The 25,935-nt window shown below is 43.9% G+C and overlaps 1 protein-coding gene across 1 annotated transcript in view; it reads left to right on the top strand.

Annotated features, from left to right (window-relative positions):
- The window catches only part of DNAH3 (dynein axonemal heavy chain 3), a 103,452-nt gene that overhangs the window by 49,238 nt on the left and 28,279 nt on the right, over positions 1 to 25,935 (top strand). The window contains exons 29-49 of the mRNA XM_058157163.1: positions 673 to 871; positions 1,471 to 1,579; positions 2,064 to 2,177; positions 2,399 to 2,575; positions 4,037 to 4,128; positions 5,720 to 5,939; positions 6,974 to 7,108; positions 8,040 to 8,151; positions 9,415 to 9,656; positions 11,570 to 11,670; positions 11,857 to 11,962; positions 13,648 to 13,777; positions 14,586 to 14,825; positions 16,887 to 16,990; positions 17,556 to 17,850; positions 19,591 to 19,770; positions 20,626 to 20,749; positions 20,852 to 21,008; positions 21,543 to 21,686; positions 22,368 to 23,034; positions 25,156 to 25,321. Of these exons, the coding sequence (XP_058013146.1) occupies positions 673 to 871; positions 1,471 to 1,579; positions 2,064 to 2,177; positions 2,399 to 2,575; positions 4,037 to 4,128; positions 5,720 to 5,939; positions 6,974 to 7,108; positions 8,040 to 8,151; positions 9,415 to 9,656; positions 11,570 to 11,670; positions 11,857 to 11,962; positions 13,648 to 13,777; positions 14,586 to 14,825; positions 16,887 to 16,990; positions 17,556 to 17,850; positions 19,591 to 19,770; positions 20,626 to 20,749; positions 20,852 to 21,008; positions 21,543 to 21,686; positions 22,368 to 23,034; positions 25,156 to 25,321 (3,814 nt within the window). The remainder of the gene's footprint in view (positions 1 to 672; positions 872 to 1,470; positions 1,580 to 2,063; positions 2,178 to 2,398; positions 2,576 to 4,036; positions 4,129 to 5,719; positions 5,940 to 6,973; positions 7,109 to 8,039; positions 8,152 to 9,414; positions 9,657 to 11,569; positions 11,671 to 11,856; positions 11,963 to 13,647; positions 13,778 to 14,585; positions 14,826 to 16,886; positions 16,991 to 17,555; positions 17,851 to 19,590; positions 19,771 to 20,625; positions 20,750 to 20,851; positions 21,009 to 21,542; positions 21,687 to 22,367; positions 23,035 to 25,155; positions 25,322 to 25,935) is intronic.

The following is a 25,935-nucleotide window of genomic DNA, read 5'->3' as shown; positions in this document are numbered from 1 at the left end:
AATTGCTAGTGGTACCTATTTATCTACTCGCATTTGCATGCTTTCGAACTGCTAGTGGTATTGATTTATCTACTCGCATTTGCATGCTTTCGAACTGCTAGTGGTATTAATTTATCTACTCGCATTTGCATGCTTTCGAACTGCTAGGTGGGAGGGAGCTGGAGCAAGAAACAGGAGCTCACCCCATCATGCGGCACTCAGGTCTCGAACGTGAGCTGTCAACGTTCCAGCTGACAAGCTCAGCATCTTTAACCACTGAACCATCACACTCCTGGATGGGAAGTGACTAAATTGCAGATCTCTGATACAAGTCGACTTACGACTGCAACTGGGAGCACAATTTGTGTTGCTAAGCAAGGTGGTGGTTTTGACTGAGTCATGGCCAATTTTACGATTTTTTTGGGCCACGGTTGTTAAGTGAGTCGCCGCCGTTGTTAATGAATCACTGCAGCTGTTAAGTGAATCCGGTTTCCCCCATTGACTTACACGCAGAGCCCCAAAGAACACAACCACATTGTAGTTTAAGCACAACAGATGAATATTGATTGGTTGCTTATTGTGCAATAAGTCTTTTTCTACTAGCCACCAAGTAGCTAGATTTTCTCCGTGAACCACAGCTGAACCCAGCCCAAAATAGTTTACTTATCCCAAGTAAAAAAATTTCTTCTGCAGCACGCGACGTGGTGGCAAAATTGTCTGAAGACCACGTTTCAGATCTGAATGATTTCCAGTGGATTTCTCAACTGCGATACTACTGGGAAAACAGAGATGTCATGGTGAGAATGATCACAACTGAAGCCAAGTATGGCTATGAATACCTGGGTAACTCGTTGCGTTTGGTGATAACTCCTCTGACCGACCGATGCTACAGGTAAAATTCCTCCCCAATTTTTCAGTCTTCAAGAAAATATTTATATAGATCAAGGCATTGTAGCAAAGGCATCGATTTGATGGAGGTGGGTAGAATCACAGCAGGAAGCAAAACTGTATTTTTTTGAATTCAAAACAGAGAAATTTAGAATTCTCGTAGAATTTGTTTCTTGGATAAAAGTGTTATTAATTCAGTCCCCTACTCAATAGAATTTATTTCCTTGGTAATTAAAAGAATATATGGGATAGTCAAGGAGGCCCCTTAATTCCCTTTACAATGTAAATTATGTTCGTTGGATCATGAATTAAAAATCAGTCATAATTTGTGTGATGATATCCTTCGCCACCTCCTGACACCAGTGACTGGATTCACACATTATGCTAAACTTAGGTTGAATCAGACGGCGTAACGGCCTGATTCACTCGTAATACAGCATCATAAATCATGCACAATGATTGGGATAGCATGTCAGCGTATATGTGTCAGGGTTCCAGGAACTTCTTAACTGCCAATATGTATGTGAAGAGAGCATGGGGTGGGGTCTCTGTATAGTTATGTATCAATTGATTTCTCTTTATAATCTCATTTCTATGTCATAGGACCTTAATGGGAGCTTTGAAATTAAATTTAGGAGGAGCTCCTGAAGGACCAGCTGGTACTGGGAAAACAGAAACCACTAAGGATCTTGCCAAAGCTTTGGCTAAGCAGGTACCAAAGGAATCAGGAATCTCCTTCTCTCTTCTCCTCTCTTCTCTTTTTCCCTCCTTTTCCTCTCTTTCTCTTTCTCCTTCTCCTTCTTCTCCTTCTCCTCTCTTCTCTTTTCTCCTCCTCCTTTTCCTCTCTCCCTTCTCCTCCTCCTTCTCTCTTCTCCTTTTCCTCTCTCTCTTCTCCTTCTTCTCCTTCTCCTCTTTTCTCCTCCTCGATTGCTTCTTTTTATTTTCCTCCTCCTCCTTTTCATCTTCCTCCTGTTCCTTGTGTCATGGGGAAAAATAGCCATTGGATGTACAAGTTTATGTACACCCAGTATTTGTAGGGTGTACAGATTTTAGCCGCACTGATTGCAGCCTGTATGGGCTTACGGAGAATTTTTGTACCTGTAAAAGTTGCTGAGATTTGAAGAGCGTTGCCTTGATCAGGTTGCTGGGGAAGAGTGGAAACTCACAATGAAAATATGTGTTGTTATATGTTTTAGTGTGTGGTCTTCAATTGCTCCGACGGTCTTGATTACAAAGCGATGGGGAAATTCTTTAAAGGACTGGCACAGGCGGGGGCTTGGGCCTGCTTTGATGAGTTCAACCGGATCGAGGTAATTATGTCTACCATAAATAGCTCTTGTTGTCTAAACCCTCTAATGCAAAAGTCTCTTTTTGGCTACTTTACGATTTGTGGACTTCAACTCCCAGAATTCCTCAGCCAAGCTGAAAGTCCACAAGTCTTCGACCTGACCCTTGATCTAGATCACTCTCTTTATTGTATGGATTTTTATACCGGTTGAAACCTAAAGCTTTTACATCCTGATTTTTGTAGGTTGAAGTGCTCTCTGTGGTAGCGCAACAGATCCTCAGTATTCAACAGGCTATTATTCGCAAGCTCCGGACGTTTCTTTTCGAAGGGACGGAAATTTCCCTTAATCCAACTTGTGCAGTATTCATCACCATGAATCCTGGTTACGCTGGCCGAGCTGAACTTCCGGATAACCTCAAGGTAAACTCATGGTTTTCCCTGAGGAAGTTAAGGATTATGACTTCAGTAACAGAGTTGTTAATGCCTGGAATGCACTACCTGATTCTGTGGTTTCTTCCCCAAACCCCCAAAACTTTAACCTTAGACTGTCTACTGTTGACCTCACGCCATTCCTAAGAGGTCTGTAAGGGGCGTACATAAGAGCACCAGCATGCCTACCATCCCTGTCCTAACGTCCCCTTTAATTGTATTCATTTCATGCTTATACTTATATATATTATCTAATATGTACTTGACAAAATAAATAAATAAGTAAAAAAAATAAATAAGTGATTGGAGTAAACAAACAGAATTCGGAAATCCAAAGAGGAAGGAAGAGTTGTTAGATTTCAGGACCTTGGATAGCTCCTATGAAATACAGACCTTGGTCTCACCAGTCTGATGCTCTTAGCAAACTTTTAAGATATGTAGGTTTCAACTCCTAGAATTCCTTAAGCAGCATGAAGATCGCACTCTGCAGATAGGCTGCCTGGCATTTTCCTTTTAGTACCTTATTTCTCCAGAGATTTTTGATAGCTGAGTGAAGCAGGGACTCATCGTAGAGCTTGTACTGAAAGCCTCAAAACCTCCCAGCCAATATATCTACAGCTAGAATCATAGAAGGATGTGGTGGCTCAGTGGCTAAGACACTGAGCTTGTCGATCGAAAGGTTCAGCAGTTCGAATCCCTAGTGCTGCGTGATGGGATGAGCTCCCGTTACTTGTCCCAGCTTCTGCCAACCTAGCAGTTTGAAATCAGGTAAAAAAGGCAAGGAAAAAAAAATAGGGACCACCTTTGGTGGGAAGGTGGGAAGTTTTACACCCCTGCTGTATAGTATCTGTTTCTTGAACAGGTCTAACTTGGAGGCTTTCACTGCTTCTAACCCACCCACATGGGACATGGTGACTCAGTGGCTAAGACACTGAGCTTGTCAATCGAAAGGTCGGCAGTTCAGCAGTTCGAATCCCTAATGCCATGTAATGGAGTAAGCTCCTGTTACTTGTCCCAGCTTTGAAAGCACATAAAAAAACAGGGCCACCTTTGGTGGGAAGGGAACAGTGCCCCTTTGGTGTTGAGTCATGCCGGCCACATGACCAAGGAGACGTCTTTGGACAGCGCTGGCTCTTTGGCTTTGAAACAGAGATGAGCAGCGCCCCCTAGAGTCGGGAATGATTAGCACATATGTGTGAGGGAAACCTTTACCTAGAATCATAGAGTCATAGAATCCTAGGGCTGGACAGGACCTTGGAGGTCTGCTAATCTGATCCCCTGCTCAAGACAGGAGCCTTATATCATCCAGGCAAATGATTGTCCGGTCTATTAGTGAATACATACTAGGAGAAAATGCTGAAGGAATCCGTTGCAGGATTCATGAGGGAAAATTTGGGAATTTTCTCCTTTATAATCTCTTCAGGATGCGCTGTTATTTATTTATTTTTAAAGGCTTTATTCCGAACAGTAGCCATGATGGTCCCGGATTACGCTTTGATTGGGGAAATTTCACTTTATTCAATGGGATTTCTTGATTCCAGAAGGTAGGTAAAGCTGCATTTTTACAAAGTAAATCTATTGCTTTTTTTTAAAGACACATTTTCATACTCTTTTTTCCCCCCTCTTCTTATACCCAAAAATCGCATCTGGGGATCTAAAATTTTAGAATCTTGTCAAAAATACTTAGATTATTATTTTGTGTCTTCCGAGTTGCTTTCAAGTTTCTTCTTTCTAGCTACCATGGTCAATCACACTGTCTGGTTTTTTTTTTTTGATGAATGAAATGTTAAAATATCAAACAGAGTGATTAGAGTGATTAATTTCTTATTTTTAATTGCAGCCACAGGCTAACATAATAATCAATTCCATTCATTAGAACTGTAATCAATGTCATCCCATTAATAAGAAGAAAAATCGGTCATTTACGTTGTTCTCATGTTTATAAATGATCCAGGAACATTTTATCCATTTTAGGCCTTCATTATTTTTTGTCTAATATTTTCTCATCGTAAGTAGTATATTTATGTATTTGTTTTTATTGCATTATTTATTTATTATTTATTGTGCATTACGCTTTTTGCTGTGTTGAATTTTACAAATAAGGAAATAAATGTAGTGATACGTTTAGTGTCAGTCAGGAGAGACATGTAACGATCCAGATTAAACTGATTTATTTCTAAAAGTCTATGCACAGGAATCTTCTCAACTAATGGTTGGCGCTTGTTTGAATTATCGTATTTCTCGTACTATAAGCCACACTTTCCCTCCCTCTAAAAGAGGGTGAAAATTTGGGTGCATCTTATATACCAAATATCACCAAAAACACAAGGCACGGAGGCGGCCATGGTCTGTGGCAATCCCTGCAGCCTGGAACAGCTGATTGGGGGTATTCCAGGAGGCCGATCCACCCGCCAATCAACTGTGCTGAATCAGGGTGCAATAATGGGCTGAAGTTGACCTGGCTGTTTGCTATTTGTTATTTGCTGCAAGGACTCAGAGTTTGCAGCAGCAACCACATCCAGAAAGCACACACAAGTAACTGATTCAGCAGGATTCAATAACTTCTCTTTATATATAATATAGCACCTGAAGTAAGTATACAATACCAAAAGCAGGTTTTCCAAAGCAAAACACAAGCAGAGGAGAGGAGTTTCAGTTTCAGTTTTGAGCAGCAGACTAGTTTGGACTAGTTCAGCACAGACTCATAGCTGCAGACCTAAGCCACGCCCAGGCTCCTTGCCGTCTCCTCCCTTGTTGCTCACACAGCAAATACTGTTTCAGTTTCCAAACAGCCCTCAACCCTCTCACACACTGGCAAGACACTAGCCAGATTAATACCGATGGATGCTGGTAGGCAGAGGCAGATTTTTTTTTTTCTTATTTTCCTCCCCAAAAATTAAGCTCCAGTTACTCTGGAGCAACTTATACTCCAAAAAATACAGTAGATAAAGGTCAGTAGAATTCAAGGAAAGATGGATTTAGCTTGCTTGTGGATACGTGGGGATTCTAGACTGAATCCCCTTTGACTCCGCCCCCAGGTTCTGCCACTCGTTTTCCTGCATATAGATATTTATCCTTCCTTCTCTGCTTGATATTTTGGCTTCAGGAATGAGAACATCTTCTTATCTTTTGCAGCCTTGCACAGAAAATTGTTGCCACTTACCGCCTTTGCTCTGAACAGCTGTCCTCACAACATCATTATGATTATGGGATGCGAGCGGTCAAATCTGTCCTGACAGCAGCAGGAAACTTGAAACTAAAATACCCTGTAGAAAATGAAAGTGTTTTGTTGCTTAGAGCTCTGTTGGATGTTAACTTAGCTAAATTTTTGGCCCAAGATGTTCCTTTGTTTCAGGTAAGATCGTTATCCGGATGTCAGTAACACATATTTCTTCAGTATAAAACAGGGATTGTGAAATGATTAGGAAACTTTGAAAGCAATGTAGATTTTTAACCTGTGGAGTAGTATTTATTTATTTGTATCCCGCCTTTATTATTTTTACAAATAACTCAAGGCAGCAAACGTATCCAACATGCCTTCCTCCTCCTATTTTTCCAACAATAACCCTGTGAGGTGGGTTGGGTTGAGAGAGAGGGACTGGCCCAAAGTCACCCAATTGGCTTTCATGCCTAAGGGTGGGACTAGAACTACCTGTTTCCCGGTGATTGGCCCAAAGTCACCCAATGGCTTTCATGACTAAGGTGGGACTAGAACTCACTGTCTCCTGCTGATTGGCCCAAAGTCACCCAGCTGGCTTTCATGCCTAAGGCAGGACTAGAACTCACCATCTCCTTTGATTGACCCAAAGTCACCCAGTGGCTTTCATGCCTAAAGTGGGACTAGAACTCACCGTCTCCTGGTGATTGGCCCAAAGTCACCCAACCAGCTTTCATGCCTAAAGTAGGACTAGAACTCACTGGTGATCGGCCCAAAGTCACCCAGCTGGCTTTCATGCCTAAAGTGGGATTAGAACTCACCATCTCCTGGTGATTGGTCCAAAGTTACTCAGTGGCTTTCATGTGTAAGGTGGGACTAGAACTCGCCAGCTCCTGGTTTCTAGCCTGGTGCCTTCCCCACGAGACCAAACTGACTCTCAATAGATATTTCAATATACATTATTAAAATGACAAAACTTTGAGGATATTAATAGTTCTAAAACTTCTTCAGATGTTTGGCTCCCTAATTCTCTGCAGTACTTATTTAACCTCCTTGAATCTATCTGAAAATGCATAACAGGAAGAGATATATTTATTCATTATTGAATTTGTATGCTTCCTGACTCCTGGCCATTTTGCCAAATTTGGTATAAAACCTTGAAAATATACATATAACTGTTCCTGGAAGTTCCATTTTTCCAGACCTCCTTTTTTCCCCTTTTTCTTTCACAGGGAATCATATCTGATTTGTTTCCTGGAATTGTCCTTCCACAACCTGATTACGTCCTCTTCATTCAGGCATTGAATCAGAATATTGAGAAAATGAATCTTCAACCAGTTCCCTGGTTTATTGGGAAAATTATACAGGTTTCTTTCATTTTCCCCTCCCTTTTTAAAAAAAAATATTTATTGCTAGCAAAGCAATGTGCTGGAGGTCAGTATCCACACTGCTAATTTAATCGGGTTAACGAAGCATCTAATCCAGCGTTTCTCAATTTTAGCAACTTTAAGATGAGTGGACTTCAACTCCCAGATTTCCCCAGCCAGCATGGAGTTTTGGGAGTTGAAGATCCACCAATCTTAAAATTGCCAAGGTTGCGAAACAATGCTTCTAAAGACGTGTATCTAGAAATCTGGAACACTAATAGCAAACAGAGGGCCTCTGGTGGCTCAGCAGACTAAGTCTGTCTGTTATTAACACAGCTGCTTGCAATTACTGCAAGTTCAAGTCCCACCAGGGGACCAGCCTTCCATCCTTTATAAGGTAGGTAAAATGAGGACCCAGATTGTTGGGGGCAATAAAAGTTGACTTTGTATATAATATACAAATGGATGAAGACTATTGCTTAACACAGTGTAAGCCGCCCTGAGTCTTCGGAGAAGGGCGGGATATAAATTCAAATTAAAAAACAACAACATAAGCACATTATTGATAGGATTTGGGAATTGTAGGAGATCGATATAAAACTCTTGCTTAATGTCAAAGAGGTTCTGACACAGTTAAAAACTCCCTGGATATCCTATCAAGGTTTAAAATCAGCATCTTCTTTTAACGACCCCATAATCCCTTGTGGGGTGGAGCCTGGGCAGGGTGCTTACTGGCCAGATGCCCTTCCTGTCACCAGTGCGGAGTTTTGTTCAGCCGATCTATTCTCATTGTGCCCAGAGAGAGAAATACCTGCCTCTACGTAGGATCGAACTCACAGCCTCCTGATTGGGAGGCGACAGTTCCACCTCTAGGTCACCGCACCACTCATCATGATTTAAAACAATGCCTCTTACTTATTTTGCATTACAGATTTACGAGATGATGATGGTGCGTCACGGCTTCATGATTGTGGGAGAACCAATGGGTGGCAAAACCTTTGCGTATAAAGTGCTTGCTGCTGCCCTCGGGGATTTGAGCCAAGGTGAGAGATCAAATGAAAGACACCCCGCTTCCCCTTCACACAGAAAATAAGATGCCCCTTGGGGAAACAGCTACAAAAGGAAAAAGTCACCAAATAACAGGAACATGGTAACCAGCCCTTCCATCACAAAATCAGACCGTATGTCGTCTTTTAATGACCCCGTCAGCCCTCCAGGGTGGAGTCAGGGGCAACTAAATGGAACTGAGTGTTTACTGGCCGGATGCCCTTCCTGTTGCCAATGTGGATTTTTTGCGGCAGATATATTCTTATTGTGCCCAGAGAGAGAAATATCTGCCTCCACCTAGGATTGAACTCACAGCCTCCTGATGGTGAGGCGAGGGCTCCACCTCTAGGCCACTGCACCACTCAAATTGGGCCTCTTATTACAAATTACCCCCAAACTGTTGTTGTTGTTGTTTTTAAAAGAAGGAAACAGCGGGTTAAAATAACCTGCACCAATTAAACAATTGCAAGAAATCCCTTCCCTTTATGCTAAATAAGTGTTTCTCAACCTTGGCAACTTTAAGCTGTGTGCACTTCAATTCCCAGAATTCCCTAGCCAGCATGAGTTGAAGTCCACTTATCTTAAAGTTGCCAAGATTGAGAAACACTGACTTAGTTAAAGGGAAGGGATTTCTTGCAACTGTTCTGGGAGTTGAAGTCCACTTCAGAGGTGGATTTCAGCAGGTTCTGACCAGTTTTGGAGAACTGGTAGCGGAAATTTTGAGCAGTTCGGAGAACCGGTAAATACCACCTCTGACTGGCCCTGCCCCAGTGGTGAAATCCAAATTTTTTTACTACCAGTTCTATGGGCGTAGCTTGATTGGCTTGATAGGTGTTGCAGGGGAAGAATACTGCAAAATCTCCATTCCCACCCCACTCTGGAGCCACCCAAAGGTGGTATTTGCCGGATTCTCTGAACTACCCAAAATTTCCACTACTGGTTCTCCAGAACCTGTCAGAACCTGCTGGATTTCACTCCTGCCCTGCCCCCGTCTATTCTCTGCCTCCCAAGTCCCACCTGATCGGGAGGAAATGAGGATTTTGCAGTATCCTTCCCCTGCCACGCCCTCAAAGCTATGCCACGGCTACAGAACTGGTAATAAAAAAGTTTGAATCCCACCACTGGTCCACTTATTTTAAAGTTGCCAAGGTTCAGAAACCCTGATTGAAAATACGCTTTTGTCTCCCCTCCCTCTCCCTCTCCCCCTCTCTCTCCCTCCCCTCTCCCTCCCCCCTCTCTGTCTACCTGTCTGTCTTTAGAACCATCAATGGACGAAGTTGCTGTTGAATACAAAATTATCAACCCGAAAGCGATCACCATGGGGCAGCTGTATGGCTGTTTTGATCCCGTTAGCCACGAATGGACAGACGGCGTTCTTGCAAACACTTTCAGGGAGCAGGCCTCCTCCACCAACGAGGACAGAAAGTGGATTATTTTTGACGGGCCGGTTGATGCCGTTTGGATTGAAAACATGAACACCGTCTTAGATGATAACAAGAAGGTAATTGGCATTTTTCTTCCCCCCCAGCGCTGACATAAGCCTCTAGGTTGCATTATCTACCGTATTTTTCGGAGTATAAGAGGCATCTTAGTTTTTGGGGAGGAAAATAAGAAAAAAGTTGATTGGCAGGTAGATCGGCCTCCCGGAATACCCCCAATCAGCTGTTCCCAGAGGTGAATTTTAGCAACAGGTTCCTTGGTTGTGAGCTCTGTGCCTTGCTTTTTTTGGGGGGGCTTTTTTTTTTTTTGCTTTTTTTTCTGCCTCTGAAACTTCTGAAACTCTGTTTCAGAAACAACTTTTTTTTCTGCCTCTGAAAGCCTCTGAAACAGCTTCAGAAAAAGCCTCTGAAGCTCTGTTTGGGGGCTTCTTTTCTGAAGCTCTGTTTGGGGGCTTCTTTTCTGAAGCTCTGTTTGGGGGCTTCTTTTCTGAAGCTCTGTTTGGGGGCTTCTTTTCTGAAGCTCTGTTTGGGGGCTTCTTTTCTGAAGCTCTGTTTGGGGGCTTCTTTTCTGAAGTTCTGTTTGGGGGCTTCTTTTCTGAAGCTCTGTTTGGGGGCTTCTTTTCTGAAGCTTCGTTTCTGATGCTTTCTTCAGCCTCTGAAATCTCCATTTGAGAAGCTGGGCGGGGCTACATTCAGAGTATAAAACGCACACAGATTTTTACACTCTTTTTGGGGGATAAAAGGTGCATCTTATACTCCAAAAATACGGTAATTTGGTTGAATAACTGAAAGTGCTTTTTAGAAGCCAATAAAGTAATTTGATTTAAAGCAAAAAGCACTTAGTGTACACTGCTGTTCGGCTGTTTTTTTCAAATAGATAATTAGGGTAACTTTTATGCTCTTTTCCCACTAAAACATCTCTAAGTAGTGAACCACTTTATTAAATGGACTTTAAAACATTGAGGGTATGCACATACACGCACACTGACAGCACACACACAAACACAAGTAGACAGGTGTACCCAGAAACGGTACTTCCGGTTATCGGCGAAACCGGGCCGTAGCAAGCGATGGTGTTCGACTTACAACCACAATTGGGGATAGAATTTCCCTTGCTAAGCAAGGCCGTTGCTAAATGAGTCACACCTGATTTTATGGCCTTTTTTGCCACCGTTTTTAAGCGAATCACAGCAGTTGTTAACGTATCATGTGGTCGTTAAGCAAATCCGGCTCCCCCCCCCCCATTGACTTTCCTTGTCAGATGCCAGCTTGGAAGGTCGCAAATGGTGATCACGTGACCCTAGGATGCTGCAACTCTCACAAATACGTGTCAGTTGCCAAGCCCCCACGTTTTGATCACATGACCAAGAGGATGCTGCAAGCGTTGTAAATTCAAGGCCTGGTCATAAATCCCATATGAATGGTTGTAAGTCGAGGACTACCTGTATGGACTCTACTTTAAAAAAAATAATGATTCTAGGAGCCAGGATAATGAAAAATTAATTTGTAAGCCTGAAGGTTTCTGTGGCAAAATTCTTGCTGTATGGGTAATCTTCACCAGGGACAATTCATTGAAAGAGTGAGTGACATGGGCCAACTAAAACAGAGGGAGCACGATGGCTCAGTGGTTAAAGACACTGGGCTTGTCAGCTGGAAGAGCGACAGCCCGGGTTCGAGACCCAAGCGCTGTGTGACGGGCTGAACTCCCATCCCTTTCCCAGCTCCTGCCAACCTAGCAGTTCGAAAGCATGCAAATGCGAATAGATGAATAGGTACCACTTCAGGGGGAAAGTAACCCCATTCTGTGCACCTTAGTGTATCCACATGACCACAGAAAATGCCTTTGCACAACTCCAAAGACAGGGGGAAAACCTTTACCTTTAGCTACAGCAGAAATATTTGAGTGACCCAGAGTTCTGTTGCAAACTCTCCTTCACACCGGACTGAAGTCGCTTTTCTTCTGTTTCCCTTGAAGTTGTGCTTGATGAGCGGGGAGATCATTCAAATGAGCGCACAAATGAGCCTCATCTTTGAGCCCGAAGATCTTGAACAAGCTTCCCCAGCAACGGTTAGCAGGTAAATCTGACCGGCTGAATTCTTAGGGTTAGAATCATAGGCATGGAAGGGACCTTGGAGGTCTTCTAATCCAACCCTCTGTCCACGGCAGGAGATCTTGGACAAATGGCCAGCAAGCTTTTCTTGAAGGCCTTAATTCTTTGAACTAGCAAATCTGTGCAGCTCAATTCTCTTCATTGCTTCAAGGTGTGGCATGATTTATATGGAGCCTCATCAGCTGGGCTGGAAACCTTTGAAAGATTCTTATATGAACGTGCTGCCTTCAAATCTACAAGACGTGCACATAGAATTGGTGGGCCGGCTTTCATGTTATTTTCACGCTCGCTATTTGAATATTGATGGGGAAGGGGGAATTTAAATTTAAGGGCCATTCAGGTGTATCCTATTAGGTTTATTTGTATTGACTTGTGTCCGGATTCCTTGAGAGCAGTGGTGGGATTCAGCTGGTTCACACCTATTTGGGAGAACCAGTTATTAACTTTCTAAGCAGTTCAGAGAGCCGGTTGTTGGAAGAAATCATTTTGTTTTTTTCCACTTTACAGGGCTAATCCTGTAAGGAAGGCAGGAAGGAAACATTCTGGTGTTATTTTTTTTTTAATTTGAATTTATATCCCGCCCTTCTCCGAAGACTCAGGGCGGCTTACACTGTGTTAAGCAATAGTCTTCATCCATTTGTATATTATATACAAAGTCAACTTTTATTGCCCCCAACAGTCTGGGTCCTCATTTTACCTACTTTATAAAGGATGGAAGGCTGAGTCAACCTTGGGCCTGGTGGGACTAGAACTTGCAGTAATTGCAAGCATCTGTGTTAATAACAGACATACTTAGTCTGCTGAGCCACCAGAGGCCTAATTATTTCTAACCTAATCTTTATTGCCCTGCTTACAGAAACTGCCTCTCTGGTTAATCCTTATTACATTGTAACACCTTAGGCGAAGCGCCCATCGACCTGAGTGACATTGAATTGGCCATGCCCACACGGTCACATGACCACCAAGCCACGCCTACCCATCTGGTCATTAGGGCAGAGAACCGGTTGTTAAATTATTTGAATCCCACCCCTGCTTGAGAGTCACTTGTTGAGTTCCCAGGATTACTTGGGAACTATGGAAACGATCGCTTCTTGCATGAACCACGCCAATAATTTGCAGGCTTTTCAATAACTGGTTTGAGAAGCGAATGCAAGGTGCACGTAACGTAGTACCTTTCTAAAGCTTTAATGCTCTGGAAAGTTTTCAACACTACGCTACCGTGCAGTTTTTGTGACGGTGGGGCATTGTAATAAAATGATCTAAAAACGCCTGAAGTGTCAACAAGGTTGCGGGTTTGGTTTAGGCGAGGGATCTCACCAGGTATCGCTCCAAAGCCATTTGAAACTTTGTCACATCTGTAAAGTCTAGATCAGGGGTGTCACAACTCGATTTCATGGAGGGCTGCATCAGGGTTGTGTTTGATGCCCGGGGGCTAGGGTGGGCGTGGCTGGGGTGGGGGTGGCCAGCTCGACATCACTCGTGTCGGGGGGGTGGTTTCCTGTGGTGGCCCGAGCGCTCTGCCAGCAAAAACGGGCTCCCAAGCTGCGTTTTTGGCTACCACGGCCTCCTGCAACCCTCTGCCAGTGAAAACGGAGCTCGGGGGGGCCGTGTGCGGCCCTCCCGAGCTCTGTTTTTGATGGCAGAAGCACCATGGGCCAGTCCTTCGCTGTTTTCAGAATAGCCCCGCCAGCCAGATCTAAGTACCCCATGGGCTGGATCCGTGAGTTTGACACCCCTTGTGTCTAGATTAACCTTAAATCTAGACTGGTTTCTTCCGCTAATCCAACCTTACACCTCAGATCCCATCAATCTCTGCCAGTACGGCTGCCGTGCAGGACTCTTCTCGTCCTTCTGCCGGCTGTGGAAGGGATCTGTCACCTATTCAGTGTAAAAGGGACGTGTCCTGTGATTCGGTCCATCTCTCAAGCGGTTTGCTTTCCAGGTTGACGACCTTTTTATGTGGCTCGTTCAGCCGTCGTTGGAATTTATTCGCCACCATTGCAAAACCTTGGTGCAGACCTCTCCTATCCATCTGACCCATACCATGATAACTTTGTTTGATTCTCTGCTTGGTAAGGCGTAGTTTGTGCTTTGCGGCAACATGAAACTAAAGGATTATTTTATTTTACTTTGCTTTACATTTTTAAATTATTATTATTATTTTATTTTTTGTTATTTATTTTGTTTTATTTTATTTATCTCATTTTATTTAATTTTTTATTATTTCATCTACTGTTTATTTATTTATATCCTGCCATTATTACTTTTACAAATAACTCAAAACAGCAAACATATCCAACATATTTTCCTCTTCCTATTTTCCCCATAACTATGACCCTGTGAGGTGGGTTGGGCTTAGAGAGAGAGCAAATGGCCCCAGCTGGCTTTCATGCCTAAAGCGGGATTAGAACTCACCGTCTCCTGGTGATTGGCCCCAAATCACCCAGCTGGCTTTCATGCCTAAGGTGGGACTAGAACTCACAATCTCCTAGCGATCGGCCCAAGGTTACCCAGCTAGCTTTCATGCCTAAAGCAGGACTAGAACTCACTGTCTCCTAGTGATTGGCCCCAAATCACCCAGCCGGCTTTCATATCTAAGGTGGGACTGGAACTCACTATCTCCTAGTTTCTAGCCTGGTGCCTTCACCAGTAGACCAAACTGTCGAATTGTATGACAGTTTTGAAAGCAAGGAGTGTCACAAAAGGATGTTGCATAGGCCTTTGGGACCCTAACATGCTAATGCAGTGTTTCTCGACCTTGGTAACTTTTAAGAAACGTCGACTTCAACTCCCAGAATTCCCCCTGCCAGAAATGGGGATCTGTGTATGCTGGAAACATGTGACTTTCCTTTTCTCCCACTTGTCTTCTTTTGTGTGTAGATGAAATCAGGAATTCCAACGAGGAGGAACCAGGAGAGGCCATGTCCAGCCAGCAGATAACCTTGTGGCTGCAAGGCCTCTTCCTCTTCTCTCTGGTGTGGACCATCGGGAGCACGTTGAATGCCGAAGGTCGGAAGAAGTTTGACCATTTTTATCGAAACCTTTTGATGGGCATGGATGATGAGAACCCTCGCCCCAAAAGCGTGAAGCTGACCAAAACCAATCTCTTTCCAGAAAGAGGTGCGTCTAGGAAACCCATTATTTTAAAAAAAAGGGATTTAGTTGAAAAAGACATCATCGATTTTTCAGAGCGGGAAGGATTGTAGTTCAGAATAACAGCGTTGGAAGGGGCCTTGGAGCAGGGCTGAAATGCTACTGGTTCGGACTGGTTCGGCCAAACCGGTAGCGATGGCAGCATGAGGCTTCACCCACCCGCCCGGTTGTCGTTACTTCCTGGTTTTAACCAGGAAGTAACCTGTTTTGTACTCTCTGCGCATGCCTAGAAGGGTCCATTTCCGGCCTCCGAGAGGCCTCCAGGGGGTTGGGGAAGGCTGTTTTCACTGTCCCCAGGCTATCCCCTGCGCAGACTGCACTGGCTACCTGTGGTCTTCCGGGTGCACTTTAAGGTTTTGGTTACCACCTTTAAAGCGCTCCACGGCTTAGGGCCTGGGTACTTACGGGACTGCCTGCTGTTACCTCATGTCTCCCACCGACCCGTACGCTCACACAGAGAGGGACTTCTCAGGGTGCCGTCCGCCAAGCAATGTTGGCTGGCGGCCCCCAGGGGTAGATCCTTCTCTGTGGGGGCTCCTACCCTCTGGAACGAACTTCCCCTGGGCTTACGCCAAATACCTGACCTTCGGACCTTCCGCCGCGAATTAAAAACACATTTATTTATTCGCGCGGGGCTGGCTTAAATTTTATTGGTTTTAAATTTTTATTATTAATTTTTAGTGGGTTTTAGTTTTTATGTTCCAAAGTTTTAGGCCAATTATGTAATAAGTTTTTTAATTCATATTTTAATTGTATATTACATTGTTTGTTTTACTTTGGCTGTACACCGCCCTGAGTCCTTCGGGAGAAGGGCGGTATAAAAATTGAATAAATAATAATAATAATAAATAAAATATTAGAAAGGCTCTGGAGCCTGGGGAGAGCAAAAAATGGGCCTACGAGGCTCACCGTGCCATCACGTGCCAAAAGCAGGGGGAACGTGGGGGGGGGGTCACGCACACATACGCGGGGGTGGGAAGCATAGAATTATGGGTATGGGCATGCATGGGCATGACCTCCCCATGCTCCCCCCCCTTGCTTTTGGCACGCGATGGCAAAAAGGTTAGCCATCACTGCCCTATACCATTCCAGACCAACGGCCGTCCAATCTCTTCCTACAAACTTCCAGCGATGAAGCACCCACAACTTCTGGAGGCAAGCTGTTCCACTGGTTAATTGTTCTCACTCTTAGGAAATTTCTCCTTAGTTCTAGATTGCTTCTCTCCTTGATTAGTTTCCATCCCTTGCTTCTTGTTCTGCCTTCGGGTGCTTTGGAGAATCGGTTGACTCCCTTTTCCTTCTGGAAGAGCAAAATTCCAGGAGTGATCCACTGTGGCTCAAATAGTTAATTAATAGATTTAAAAACTTGATTTAAAGTTTTTAAATCAACTTGTGGCTCCAGCTTTGCTTGGCCCTCTTCTCCTTGTCCCCTTCTTCCCTTTCTCCACAATCTTAGATATGGACCCAGAGAGACCTTCCAAAGTTGGCTGTGATTTTGATATTATTTTGGTCTGGAATCAGTAGGTTCCACACGCAGGGTGGATTCGATTTAAGTCAAGTCGATTTAAATCGTGATTTCAATCTCTAGTAAAAAGGCTTGCTTTAAATCAGCTCCATTTAAATCATAATTGCCATCTGTCATCTCTGTCCCACAGCAGCTCCTCCTCTGACCTGCTGTTGACTCACCGAGGGTCCCAATATTGCAGAATATGCAGCCTCATGCTACATAACTAAACTCCATTTCATGCTGAATAAAACTAAATTATGAATGTATCTTAAATAGAAAACTATCTTGGGATAGATTTTTTTACTCCAAAGGCATTTTATTAAAATAAATTTGATAAAAATTTTTTTAAAAAAATCAAATTTAAATTTTAAAAAATCCGATTTAAATTTAAAATATCCGATTTTTTTTTTTAAAAAAAATCGCCCATTTTTGTCCACCCTGTTCACACGTGATAACATTCAATGTCACTTTGTTGTTTTGACATGCTTCTTAAAGACTTTTTCTCCCTCTTTTGCAATCAGGGTCAGTGTATGACTTTTATTTTCATAAACAAGCCAGCGGACAGTGGAACATGTGGATAGATTATATCACGAAGGAGGAGCAAGCAATTGCTGCTGGCACAAAGGTAAAACGGTTGTGCTTGTTTGTCTGCATGATCGGGAAATACTTACCGTTTGATAGTTATTTAAGTAATTAATGCATTTCACTCCTCATCCAGAAAGCTTCCCAGCACGGGTACGACCTAGGCTTGGGGAGGGGAAAAACGGGCCTACCAGAAGTTCGGAAAAGGCAGAAATGGGTCTATTTCCAGCCTCCAGAGGGCCTCCAGAGCCTGGGGAGGCCGTTTTTACCCTCCAAGAGGCTCAAGGAAAGCCTCTGGAGTCTGGGGAGGGCAAATATCTCCCCCACCCACCCACTGTGGTGCGGGAGACCAACTAGGCCATGCCACCATAGCCACGTCCACCTAGCAACCGGGCAGATAACTTCTTGCTAAAATTTTTGAAGCCCACCCCTGGCTTAATCGTGCTTTATTGAAAAAGCCACAGGCGAAATATTTGTGGCTTTGCAATGCGGGAGGCCAACTAGGTTCTGAGAAGCTCCTGTAACCTTCCTCGCCTTTGCTTTGGAATTAGATGGCAAACGTGGGAGAACTTTCTCCCAAGTATCTGAATCCTCTCTCATCATCATAGGTCTCCGAACTGATCATCCCCACCACAGAAACTGCCCGGCAGTCCTTTTTCCTCAAAACCTATGTGGAGCACGAGATCCCCCTGCTATTTGTGGGAGCCACCGGGACGGGGAAATCGGCCATCACCAACAGCTTCCTGATCCAGCTTCCCAAGGCTAAATACGTACCCAACGTCATCAACTTCTCTGCCAGGACTTCCGCCAATCAAACCCAGGATATTATCATGTCGAAGCTGGACAGAAGACGGAAAGGGCTTTTTGGTCCCAGCTTAGGGAAAAAAGCGATCGTCTTCGTAGGTGAGAGAAGACGACGCTTTCCCTTTTGGGTTGTTTTCTTTTCAGATCTGGGACTTTCTGGATTCCCACCTCCTTCCTGAGTCGTGTTTCATTTCAACCATGGTTGGCGAAGTCTGGCTTGCAGAAACTGCAAACCGTGGCTTGCAGAAGTCAGTGGCGGGATTCTCCCCTTGTCCTAAGCTATAAGCCACGGCTGAGCTGGAAAAAAATAACCATACGTAATAGGTTCTGGGTCGCTAGCCTGAAAATCTAAAATATTTCTAATTTACATTAATCAAGGGGCAAAGAATATAAATCACAAAATGCAGTTTTCCGGGTTTCAGGAAATTTTTTTTTTCCTTTTTGTCTGGACTGATTAATATCCGCAATCTCAATGTTCTTTTTTTTTTTAAAAAAAAAATATCCATCACATCGTTGCTCTTCTTGAATATCTAACATTTATCATTTATTTGTTGATTATCATTTATACGCTGCCGGTCTTGCTATCAAGTCACTCTGGATAACTTACAGTAGGGTAAATCATTAAAAACCTTAAAACAATAAATATTAATATTCAGAATGACCAGAAATTAACTAAGGAAGAAAAGTGGGGTGAAAACTGTTCTGTTAATCCGCTATGCCTCAATAAATACATTGATAAAATGTATCAATGTACAGTAAATGGATAAATCAATATCCTTTAAAAGCTCTCTGTATTTTGCTTAATACAGTATTAATACAATACATGGTGGCTTAGTGGCTAAGATAATGAGCTTGTCAAGCAGTTCAGCGGTTTGAATCCCTAGTGCCGCATAACGGGGCCCGTGACTTGTCCCAGCTTCTGCCAACCTAGCAGTTCGAAAGCAGGTAAAAAAAGTAGAAAAATAGGAACCATCTTTGGTGGGAAGGGAACAGTGTTCCGTGCGCCTTTGGCGTTTAGTCATGCCGGCCACATGACCACGGAGACGTCTTCGGACAGCGCTGGCTCTTCTTTGGCTTTGAAATGGAAATGAGCACCGCCCCCTAGAGTCGGGAAGGACTAGCACATATGTGCGAGGGGAACCTTTACCTTTACTTATTTTGCTTAAAGAGCCACGGTGGCACAGTGGTTAGAGTGCTGTACTGCAGGCTACTTCTGCTTATCACCGGCTGCCAGCAGTTTGGCAGATCGAATCTCACCAGGCTCAAGCTTGACTCAGCCTTCCATCCTTCCGAGGTGGGTAAAATGAAGACCCAGATTGTTGGGGGAAATATGGCCAACTCTGTAAACCACTTAAAAGGGCGGTAAAAGCACCATGAAGCGGTATAGCTATAGCTTGGGAAGGAAGGAAGGAAGGAAAGAAGGAAGGAAGGAAGGAAGGAAGGAAGGAAGGAAGGAAGGAAGGAAGGAAGGATGGAAGGATGGAAGGATGGAAGCAAGCAAGCAAGCAAGCAAGCAAGCTAGCTGTGATGGCACAATGATTAGAATGCAGAATGTCAAACTGACTCTGCCGACTGCCAGGAGTTCGATCCTGACCAGCTGAAGGATGGACTCAGCCTTCCAACCTTCCGAGGTGGGTAAAATGAGGACCCAGATTGTTGGGGGGGCAATAGGCTGATTCTGTAAACCGCTTAGAGTAGGCTATAAAGCCCTGTGAAGCGGTATATAAGTAAGTGCTATTGCTATTAAATATATCAACCTTCTTCCTACCTTCTTCACCTGTGTGAAAATAATACCTAGGTTTTCCCTGCTGTCTGAAGCATAACCGTATTTTTTCCTAGATGACTTAAACATGCCAGCCAAGGAAATATACGGGGCTCAGCCGCCAATCGAACTCCTTCGGCAATGGATGAACCACGGCCACTGGTACGATAAGAAAGATACCACAAGGTTGGATATTGTGGACGTCCTCTTCCTTTCGGCCATGGGTCCTCCCGGTGGTGGAAGAAACGATATCACAGGTAGGGAGTGTGCTTCCAACTCAAGAAGATGGGGTTGTTCGTATAGGGTCAGACTAGAAGACCTCCAAGGTCCCTTCCAACCCTATTATTCCATGTTCTCACAGCACATTTAGTTGGTGGCTGACCACAGAACCTCTTAAAACATAGAATCATAGGATTGGAAGAGACTTTAGAGATCTTCTAGTCCAACCCACTGCTTGAGCATTACACCATTCCGGACAAATGGTTGTCCAGTCTTTTCTGGAAAACTTCCGGTGATGGAGCACCCACAACTTCTGGATTAATTGTTCTCACCGACAGTAAATGTCTGCTTATTTCTAAATTGCTTCTCTCCTTGATTAGTTGCTTCTTATCTTGAGTTCAGGGGCTTCGGAGAATAGGTTGACCCCCTCCTCAAATATTGGAAGACTTCTATTGTGTCATCCCTAGTCCGTCTCTTGCTTAGACATGTACTTCGTTAGTCTAGCCCTAGACTTCTTGTTTACTATCCTCTCAAGAATTGGGGTTTGCTGCTTTGGGTCAAAGGGCCATGGGCTACAAGAGTTCTCAAGCCTCATTGGTATGGCCCCTAAGTCAGGGGTCTGCAAACTTGGCTCTTTTAAGACTTGTGGACTTCAACTCCCAGAGTTCCTCAGCCAGCTGGCTGAGGAACTCTGGGAGTTGAAGTCCACAAGTCCTAAAAGAGCCAAGTTTGCAGACCCCTGCCCTAAGTCATCAGGTGCAGAGATCGCCTGGGACTTGTGGAGGGACAACTGTAGTTTAAGAAGAGTTTGACTCAAATATCTACCTGGGGTGATCTAGAAGGAGATGCAGAGTGTCCAGTCCTGTGATCTTCTCCTCTCCTTGCCTCTCCAGGGCGCTTCCTGCGACATCTCAACATCATCTCTATCAGCTCTTTCGACGACGAGGTTTTAACCAAGATTTTCACTTCCATCGTAGACTGGCATTTCGGCAAAGGCTTTGAGGCCAGCTTTTTAAGGTGACCATCTCCTTTCCAACCTACATTGTTGGATCCGTGGCTTGATATTCTTCTGACTCACAATCGCCTCTCTTTTTGGCTCTTTTTTTTTTTTTTTGAAAGGCTTGGTAAAATGCTGGTTCATGCGACCATGAATATCTACAAGCTGGCCATGGAGAACTTCCTTCCCACCCCTTCGAAATCTCACTACGTCTTTAATCTACGTGATTTCTCCCGGGTGATTCGAGGGGTGCTGTTGTGCCCACATACACATTTACAGGTGTGTTCTTTTTCTCCTTCTCCTCCTCCTCATTCTCCTTCTTCTTTCCTTCCCCCTCCTTCTCCTCCTCCTCCATCCTCCTCCATCTCCTTCTCCTCCCTCTCCTCCTCCTCCTCCTCCTCCTCCTCCTCCTCCTCCTCCTCCTCCTCCTCCTCCTCCTCCTCCTTCTCCTTCTCCTTCCCCTCTCTCTCCTTCTCCTTCTCCTCCTCCTCCTCCCTTCCCTTCTTCTTCCCCTTCCCCTTCTCCTTCTCCTTCCCCTCCTTCTCCTTCTTCTCCTCCCTCCCTCCCTCTCCTTCTCCTTCTCCTTCTCCTTCTCCTTCTTCTTCTCTTCCTCCTTCTCTTTTATCACTTTGGGTGTCAAGGGACATACAAAGTTCTGGTTCTTGCATTTCTGGCGGCCTCCACCATTGTTATTTGACACTGGTCTGGCAAAGGTTTTATATGCCCTGGTTTGCAATACAATATTACCTGAGAAGAATCTTACAATTCTTTTTTTTTTGTTAATTCCCTTCTGTCCTTCCTTTCGTTTGGCAGGATGGAGAAAAACTGATCAGGCTTTGGATTCATGAAGTGTATCGAGTCTTTTATGACCGCTTGATCGATGCCAACGACAGAGAAGTGTTTTTTAATATGATGAAAGAAACGACCTCCGACTGTTTTAAACAGAGTGTCGATAAGGTGAGCCTTTTAAAGCAGAGACGGTTGTTGGGGTGGTTGACAGAGGAGGAGAGTGGCAACCCAGGAAGTAAGGGATACCTTTGAGATGCTTCCCACCCTGTGTAAACTGCCCTTGTAAGAAAAACAAGCTGTTGTGGCCTGTCAGCCGCCAGCCCCTCCAGCAGCCAAATTAGAGGAGGAGGAGGAAGGGGTGTGGGAGTCAGGGTCAGCATCAAGGCAACCTGAGAGCTCCGAGGGGGAAGAGGGAATGGAGTTGGCAGAGAGAGAGAGACAGAGGCAGAGCCTGGGTCGTCCATCAACCCTCCAATGGAGGGTCAACAGCCCCCCAAGTCTAGAGGTGGCTGATGAGGAAGAGGAGGAACAGCTGGGTCCAGTGCCTAACAAGTGGATGCGCAGATGGCAGAGGAGAGGAGAGCAGTGGAAATCTATGGGCCGGTCCTTGGGACAGAAGAGTCACCGCTGCTAGAGAAGCCCCACTCTAGTTCTGGGGATAAAAGACGGGGTGGAGATGAATAGGTGTGGCTGGAGTTGTTAGCCTGTGAGACAAACTTTTTGCTGAGGCTGCCGGCATTCCTAATGAAGGAATCTTTTGAGTTCACATCAAAGTGTTTGTCATGTTTAAGGAGCTGGGTCAGAACAAAAGTCCAATTTATCTAGGATCCTCTTCTATCGCTTCCCCAGGTACTAAGCCATCTGTCTCTCACTGGCAAAATCACGGATAACAACATTCGGAGTCTCTTTTTTGGAGACTATTTTAAGCCGTCCAGTGACAAGAAGATATATGATGAGATTACGGATTTGCACAAGCTGACATCCGTCATGGAGTACTACCTGGAGGAATTCAACAACATCAGCAAGGCTCCCATGCCTTTGGTCATGTTCAAATTTGCCATCGAGCACATTTCCCGCATCTGTCGCGTCCTGAAGCAAGACAATGGCCATCTGCTGCTGGTGGGCATCGGTGGGAGCGGCCGGCAGAGTGCCACCAAGCTGGGCACCTTCATGAACTCTTACGAGCTCTTCATGATTGAGATCACCAAGTTCTACAGCATGAACGAATGGAGAGAGGACATTAAGAAGGTCATGTTGCAATCGGGGGTGGCCAACAAGAGCACGGTCTTCTTGTTCTGTGACAACCAGATCAAAGATGAGTCTTTTGTGGAGGACATCAACATGCTTCTGAACACGGGGGATGTGCCTAACATTTTTGCAGCAGACGAGAAGGCGGACATTGTGGAGAAAATGCAGAGCGCGGCGAGGACCGAAGGGAGAAGAATCGAAGCCACCCCTTTGGCCATGTATAACTTTTTCATTGAGCGTGTGAAGAAAAATCTACACATTGTTCTAGGTATGGCTAGTTCTACAGATTTTGATTCAGCGGCTCAAGAAAAATCTATACATTGTTCTAGGTATGTCTAGTTCTAGGGCCTTTTGATTCAGTGGCTCAAGAAAAATCTACATTTTGTTCTAGGTATGTCTAGGTCTACAGCTTTTGATTCAGCGGCTCAAGAAAAATCTACATTTTGTTCTAGCTATGGCTAGTTCTAGGGCCTTTTGATTCACATCTCAAGAAAAATTGACACAATGTTCTAGGCATGGCTAGGTCTAGAGCAGGGGTGTCAAACTTGATTTCACTGAGGGCTGCATCCTTGGGAGGGTGGGGAGGTGGCCAAGGTGGGCGTGGCCAGCTTGACATCACTGGTGTTAGGAGTGTCTGTGGTGGCCCGAGTGCTCTGCCAGAGAAGACAGGCTCCCAAGCTCCGTTTTTGGCTGGGTCTGCCCTCTGCCAGCAAAAATGGAGGTTGGGAGGGCTGTGTTTTTGCTGGCAGAGGCACCGTGGGCCGGTCCTTTGCTGTTTCCCGGGCAGCCCCGCGGGCCAGATCTAAGCATTCCGTGGGCCAGATCTGCCCCCCCCCCGGGCCTTGAGTTAGATACTCCTGATCTGAAGCCTTTTGATTCAGTATCTCAAGAAAAATCTACACACGGTTCTAGGTATGTCTAGGTTTACATCTTTTGATTCAGCAGCTCAAGAAAAAATTACAGATTGTTCTAAGTATGGCTAGCTCTAGGACATTTTGATTGAGCATCTCAAGGAAAGAAAATCTATATTTAGAGAAGATACATCAATTTTTAATTGAATGTATCAAACAAAGATATATTTAGATATGGATAAACCTTGTCACTTGTTTATCGAGCACATTGTGGAAAAAAAGGGCAGTGTTTGTTAATATGACAAATTTTCTATTTATCTATCTATTTATCCATCCATCATCCATCTTTCCATCATCTATTTTTCTGTTTATCCATCCATCTATCCATCCATAATCTATCTATCTATGCACCCATCATCCATCTTTCCATCGTCTATCTTTCTGTCCATCCATCCATCTATCCTTCCATCCATCCATCTATCCATTCAACCATTATCTATCCATCGATCCATTTTTGGATAAGTTAAACCATGGCTTCCTTAAGTATGAAGCCTGTTCCTTTTTCAGCCTAATTCCTGAAAATGTGACTGGGTTGGGGGCAGGAGTTCAGGGACCTTGTGATCCAACACCTCCAGCCAACATTCAATCAGGAATCTATTTTATTTTATTTTATTTTATTTTATTTATTTATTTATTTATTCACAACAATATATATAAGCATCACACAAAAAGATTATATAGTATATAAACATATATATGAGGAAATATTAGGAGGCATAAGCATATATATATATATAAGAAGAAGAAAAAAGAAAAACAATAGGACAGGAACGGTAGGCACGTTTGTGCTCTTATGCACACCCCTTATGTCCTCTTAGGAATGGGGTGAGGTCAATAGTAGAAAGTTTTTGGTTAAAGCTTTTGGGATTATGGGAAGAGACCACAGAGTCAGGTAAAGTGTTCCAAGCACTGATGATTCTGTTACAGAAGTCATATTTTCTGCAAGCTAGATTAAAGCGGTTGACATTAAGTTTAAATCTATTGGTTGCTCTTGTATTATTGCAGTTAAAGCTGAAGTAGACTTTAACAGGAAGGACATTACAATAGATGATTCTATGAGTTAAACTTAGGTCTTGTCGAAGGCGACAGAGTTCTAAGTTTTCTAAGCCTAGGATTTCAAGTCTGGTGGGATAAGGTATTTTGTTGTTTTCAGAGGAGTGAAGAACTCTTCTTGTAAAATATTTCTGGACATGTTCAATTGTATTGATGTCAGAGATGTGGTGAGGGTTCCAGACAGGCGAGCTGTATTCTAGAATTGGCCTAGCAAATGTTTTATATGCTCTGGTTAGTAGTGTAGTGTTTTTGGAAAAGAAGCTACGCAAGATTAGGTTTACAACTCTTAGAGCCTTATTTGCTATGTAGTTGCAGTGGGCTTTGGCACTTAGATCATTTGATATGAAATGATAGGAGAATATATGAAATCACATGCTAACAATGGATTCAGGAGATCTGAGAAAGGATCATCATTTCTCTTTCAGCAATGAGCCCGATTGGAGATGCATTCCGGAATCGTTTACGGATGTTCCCATCACTGATCAATTGTTGCACTATTGATTGGTTCCAGAGATGGCCCACAGATGCTCTGGAAATGGTTGCCAACAAATTCCTGGAGGATGTGAAGTTGGAAGATGAAATAAGAAAATCGTAAGTTATTAAAATGACGGCTTGTTTTCCCTTTCCCGTCCTCTTTTCTTCCTCGATTAACTTGCTTTACAGGATGAAAATGCTTGCAATGCAAATTAAGATGTTTGCTAATGAATATGCAAATGATGAAGCTGTAAAAATAATCGGCAACCTTTGCCACATAACTCATAACAACAGCAAAATGGCGGAAGGACACAGAATCACGGTTAAAAGTTCAGGGCAGTTAAATTATTTGCATTCAGACTGGAATAAATACGTTCAAAGCTTATATAAATAACAGCCAAATGCAGATCTGTGTGCTTTTGATACAAGTAAGTGGGTAGTGGTAATTATTAATGATAATTATTGAGTCCTTTGATGATGAGGAATGTCATTTATAATAATTATTGAGTCCCTTGTCCATTTTAGTATCCTAAGTATTTTTTTACGGTTGAGTTTTGGTGCATAGTCACTCAAACTGACTTTGTCAGTTTGGCTTAATTGTACTTTAACTATGAACACTGCCCAAACCTCTTAAACCAGTCCAGATAGTCCTTGACCTACAACCAGGGGTGAAATGCTACTGGTTCATACCGGTTCGAGCGAACTGTGGCAGCGGATGGTTTGGACAGCCG

The sequence above is a fragment of the Ahaetulla prasina genome, chromosome 14 (genome assembly GCF_028640845.1).
Source record: "Ahaetulla prasina isolate Xishuangbanna chromosome 14, ASM2864084v1, whole genome shotgun sequence".
NCBI classification, from domain to species: domain Eukaryota; kingdom Metazoa; phylum Chordata; class Lepidosauria; order Squamata; family Colubridae; genus Ahaetulla; species Ahaetulla prasina.
Note: the sequence above shows the minus strand (reverse complement) of the source record. Positions and strands in the feature narration are given on the sequence as shown.